This window comes from Tripterygium wilfordii, chromosome 10, assembly GCF_013401445.1.
Source record: "Tripterygium wilfordii isolate XIE 37 chromosome 10, ASM1340144v1, whole genome shotgun sequence".
NCBI lineage: Eukaryota > Viridiplantae > Streptophyta > Magnoliopsida > Celastrales > Celastraceae > Tripterygium > Tripterygium wilfordii.
In genome coordinates this window covers 6312943-6318453 of record NC_052241.1, presented here as the reverse complement: position 1 = coordinate 6318453, position 5511 = coordinate 6312943, and the positions used below count along the sequence as shown (strand labels likewise).

The 5511-nt window shown below is 33.8% G+C and overlaps 2 protein-coding genes across 2 annotated transcripts; both read left to right on the top strand.

Annotated features, from left to right (window-relative positions):
- Nucleotides 1–2191: 2191 nt before the first annotated feature.
- Nucleotides 2192–3202, top strand: LOC120007297 (zinc finger MYM-type protein 5-like). Its single transcript, XM_038857499.1, has one exon. It carries the CDS (start codon nucleotides 2192–2194, stop codon nucleotides 3200–3202), a length of 1011 nt encoding a protein of 336 aa, XP_038713427.1.
- A 294-nt stretch (nucleotides 3203–3496) lies between these two features.
- LOC120007296 lies at nucleotides 3497–4636 on the top strand. The gene has a single exon (XM_038857498.1). The coding sequence runs from the start codon at nucleotides 3497–3499 to the stop codon at nucleotides 4634–4636; it is 1140 nt and encodes a 379-aa protein (XP_038713426.1).
- Nucleotides 4637–5511: the final 875 nt, after the last annotated feature.

Sequence of the window (5511 nt, the reverse complement as noted above, 5' to 3'; positions counted from 1 at the left end):
TAAAATCAAATTCCCTTTGGTAACCAAGGAACAACCAATAAATCTGGCTCTGATTTTCCTAAAACCACATTGAATAACCCTCGATAGCCCAAGATCCGTAATTAATGACTTAATTGCTTGATATTGGGTAATAAATCCTCCTTGAAACTAACCTCATACTCCTGAAATATCATGAATCATTATTAAACTACGTATCTCGAAGAATTAAATGTAGCAACCTTAAAAATTACTGAAAACAGAGCACAAAGACGTGCCAAAGAGTACCATTGAAGAAGATAAAATACGCCTATGAAATATACCAAAAAACTACATTCGAGGAACGCCTTCGGTGAGACGCCGTCATAGTAACGCCATTGACGAAATGATGTCGGATAAACACCTTCGGTAATGCGTCGCGGCAACAAGAACACTAGTTTTATAACACCTACCCCCGAATTTCCATACTTTCCTAATTGAATCATAAATTACAAATGTAAAAGTACATTACAAATACCCTACACATATCCTATTGGCTCCATGTGGACCGCTCGGTAAGTGGTGTTCCATGAATCCTAGAAGGGTAGAATACCCTTAAACCGTTAACCATATGAAAATATATTTAAAACATAAAGCGTGAGCTCGCGTAACCCAATGAGAGATACAATTTAAAAACTAATTTGAAATTTGTTGTAAAAAAAATAGGTATAGCACTGGCACATGGATGTTTCAAACTACTCCAATATCTGCTACAGCATGGCTGCAATAATTTTCAAATATGTATGCCAAACACTATCAACGTGTAGTGAAAAACTCCATAATATCAAGTATTTCTTTATATACTATAGATCAAATGTCATAATACCATAATATCGAGTATAGCCATATGTAAATAAACTTTCCGTAAACACCATTTTAATAAACCATCACTTAGCCAAGGACAACTCATATCAACCTCTCGCATCTGGGTTGACGGATCAGAAACTAGAGTGATAACAATTCCATAAATGTTGTCATACGCGCGTAGATAGCATGAACACTCACTGCACGCCCCAAAGACTATATGTACAATAAATGTCATACTTGAATACAAGTGTCACATAGGCCAAAACTTCATTATAAAATCATTCCACAAAATACTCAAATATCTAAGTATAAATCAATACGTAAAACATCGATGTTCATGCGCTTCCAAACCATGTTTTTAAGCAAATCTTTAGCATATAATAAAGTTATCTTTAAATACTAGTAATAGCCTTAAACGTTCATTGAAAACATTCTTTCATTGAAAAATAATAGGTATCACTCACATAAACTCGTGCCTAGCCCCCTTAGGCTTCTTCCGATCATATATGAGCTATTGTTACAACCCTAAGTTTGAAAACACAGCAGGGGCGGCCCTGGGCCTGGGCGAGCTGGGCCGTCGCCCAGGGCCCCCAAATTTTTAGGGCCTCCAATTGTTTAGGGTATTAGTTAAGTTATATGTAGTCCATTTATCCTCTTACACTCTTAGCCCATTTTAAAACCTTATGTGTTAGTTTATAAAGCCCATCAAGAAAGTGAAATTTTGAGAGGCCCAACTAAAAAATTAGTAAGGAAAATTTGAGAGGCCCAACCTATTAAAGTAAAAGAATATTAAAAAGTCTCATTCTTTATTCCCTTTTCTTCTCAATTCTTCCATCTTCTCGACGCTGCTTCAGTGACTTTTGACTTCCAACTTTCAAGTTTCAACTTTGACTTCCGACTTCTGAGTTCCTGTTTCAACTTTCAACATTATTTGGTTTTCATTTGGGATTTTAGAACTTGAAGAGGCCTGAGATTTGAGTCTTGAGAGTTGCACTTGCAGGTAATTATTTCTTTGAGTTTTTGATTTTCTAGGGTTTTTGTTTTCTTATCTTTATGATTTCTTTGGTCAGTTTGGTTTTTGCAATCTCTAATTCTCTTTGGTTATTTTGTAATCTCTTATGGGTTCTGGTCGTTCTGCTCGTCTGCTCTGCATTCAGTTTTGGATTTTGAGATTTTCCTCCTCTCTTGCACTCTGCAGCTCGACAGCATCTGGTTGACTGGTTTTATAGCCTTACCAGGTGATTTTGTTCCACTTAATAGTTAATAGGCTCAGTGATAAGTGATTGAATATAACTATTGCTGCTCCTTTCATTTATTTTATTTTTTGTATTGTGATTGAGATTTTTGATAATTTATAAATTTGATCATAATGATACCTAGAAAATACAAGTTAGGTTTTGAAAAAAGAAAACAAAAAAAGAGAGAAGAAGAATTGGTTCGATCTTTAGCAGGATCTGTTGATAGATTTTTGCCTAGTAAACAAAGAGGTGGCTCAACATCTAATGTTGAAGAAGAAACAAATCCATCAGTCCTGAGTGATAAAGAAGAAGAACCAGTTGGTGATAAAGAAGAAGAAATTAGAGTAGGTGATGACGGTGATCAATATGAGGAAGAAGAAATTCTTCCAATAGGTGATAAAGAATTTGGGCCATTAAACATTTACGATCTAGGAAATTGGGATAATATTAATCAGAAGTTTAGGGACCTATTAATAGAAAAAGGTCCAATTAGAATTCTTGATATTGATTTTGGTGTTGATCACCTTGGTAGGCATTTTTCATCTAATCATTATGAACGAGTGTTATTGAATGGAGAGAAACAAGAGAGGAAATGGCTTGTATATTCTGTTTCTAAGGACAAAGTGTTTTGCTTTTGTTGTAAGTTATTCAAGCAAGATCATAACACTTCCCGAATGACAACGGATGGATTTAATGATTGGAAACATCTTAGTGAACGACTTAGAACTCATGAAACTATTAGTGAACACCTAGTTTGCATGACCAAATGGATAGAATTACAAGTTAGGTTGAGAAAACTTGAAACAATTGATAAGAGTGTACAAGAACAAATAGATAGGGAGAAAGAGCATTGGAAACAAGTGTTAAAAAGAATAATAGCCCTTGTAAAAACTCTTGCAAGAAACAATTTAGCATTTCGTGGTCATAGGGAGAAGCTTTATGAAGGGAGAAATGGAAACTTTTTAGGTTTTATTGAGATGATTGCAGAGTTTGATCCAATCATGCAAGAACATATTCAACGAAATGAGTTGATCCTACTCTTAGCTAATGAAATTAAAAGTGCAATTATAGGAAGAGTAAAAAAGGCAAAATATTTTTCTGTTATACTTGATTGTACTCCTGATATAAGTCATGAAGAATAAATGTCTCTTATATTGCGATGTGTGGATGTTTCCGCTGAACCAATAAAAGTGGAGGAATTTTTTATACAATTTTTAAAGATAGATGATACATCGGGGCTAGGACTTTTTAATGTGCTCAAAGATATTTTAAATACCCTTGATCTTGATGTTCGTGACATAAGAGGGCAAGGATATGATAATGGATCAAATATGAAAGGAAAACACAAAGGTGTTCAAAATAGGTTGCTTATGGAGAATCCTAGAGCATTTTACACACCTTGAGGTTGTCATAGTCTTAATCTTGTACTTTGTGATATGGGTAACTCTTGTGAAAGAGCCATATCTTTTTTTGGAGTTGTTCAGCGCATATATTCATTGTTTGCATCGTCTACAAAACGGTGGAATGTTTTGATGTCTTATGTTGGAAATCTAACACTTAAGCCTTTTTCTCAAACACGTTGGGAAAGTCGTGTTGAGAGTGTTAAAGCAATACGATATCAAACTTCACAAGTTAGAGATGTTTTAATTGACTTAGTTAATACTAGTGAAGATCCAAAGACAAAGAGTGAAGCCCAATCCTTAGCAACAAATGAAATTGAGAGTTTTGAGTTCTTAATTAGCTTGATAATATGGTATAATTTATTATTTGCTGTAAATACCATTAGTAAAACCCTTCAAGCTGAAGATATGGATATTAAGATTGCCGTAGGAAAGCTAAGAGGACTCATCTTATTTTTTGAACAATATAGAGAGATAGGATTTGTGGAAGCCATAATTGAAGCTAAAGAAATAGCTAGTGCAATGGATATTGAACCTGTTTTTAAAACAAAACGACTAATTCGAAGAAAAAGACAATTTGATGAAACTAACAATGAAGATTTAATACATTCAGTTGAGGAGTCATTTAGAGTTGATTACTTTCTATACATAGTGGATAAATCTATTTCTTCTTTTAGAAGTAGGTTTGAACAACTTCAATTATATGGAGAGACTTTTGGATTTTTGTTTGATTTGAAGAAGTTACATTCTATTGATAATGAAAGTTTGATATCGTATTGCACTAAACTTGAGAATTTTTTGAAGTGTGATAATCTTTATGATATTGATGCAAGAGATTTAGCTTTAGAATTAAAAGTTTTGTGTAACACCTTGCCTGAAGAAGTAAAAAAACCTATTGAAATATTAAATCATTTGCAAATGCTTGATGGTGGTTTTCCAAATACATGGATTGCATATAGAATATTGTTAACTATTCCAGTAACGGTAGCCTCCGCAGAGAGAAGTTTTTCAAAGTTGAAATTGATAAAATCATATCTTCGGTCCACCATGTCGCAAGAAATGTTAAATGGGTTAGCTATGTTGTCTATTGAGAGTGATTTGGCGGAAAATATTGATTATACTAATGTAATTAGTGATTTTGAATCTCAAAATGCTAGACGAGTTATATTTAAGTAATATATTTTTTTTGGAGTTAGACTTTAACTATATGATAATCGCCACAAAAAAAATTTAGAGGGCCCCTTGTTTAGAGTTCGACCAGGGCCTCCGTATACTCAGGTACGCCACTGAAACACAGCAACCCTTTTCGGAAAAAATCATCATGCTCTCCTCTTTTCAATTCTTCAATCAATTTAAGCCATAACCTTCACGTGCCATCAAATTGTACCAAAGTTCAGTATGATTTTCCTGATTTCTACTCAAATAACAACCCAGGAGATAGGAAATTCTTACCTAAAACCCAAAGGTCAATGATTCATTCAAAAAGCATTCCAATTCCTTCCTTAGTTGATGCTTTGATTTTAGCTTAATTAATTGAAGCGCTCAAGTTGATTTCTTCTTTTAGACACAATTCTCGCACGTCTCACCTTCTCTTTGTTTCTCGTTTCTTCTCTATAGAACAAGAAGAAAGTCTTTTCTTTTAATTCTTCTACTTCTTGATATATATACAGAGGATGGAGAGGCGGTGGTCTTTTATTCTTTTATTCTTTTTGTTTAATTAAACTCTAACTAATGAAATTACAAGGTTATCCTCCCTTTCTTTCTTTAATCACACTTTTGTATTTTAATACAACCAAAAGTCATGCTCTAGAAGATCCGGGTGTTACAAGCTTCCTAAGTTTAAGTTCAAATTCTGAGCTATAACGCTTAGTCTACTTGTAGTTTCCCGCCACAACTTAAATTCAAATTGGGAGACAAAGATAGATAGTGCAAAAGATTTTCATTATCAAAATCATAGTACAACCCAAAAAGCTTAGCCAAAATCTTAAAATATTTACAATATTTAAAGAAAACACGACCAAAAAGTTAGAAAAGCAGAGTACATAACTGTT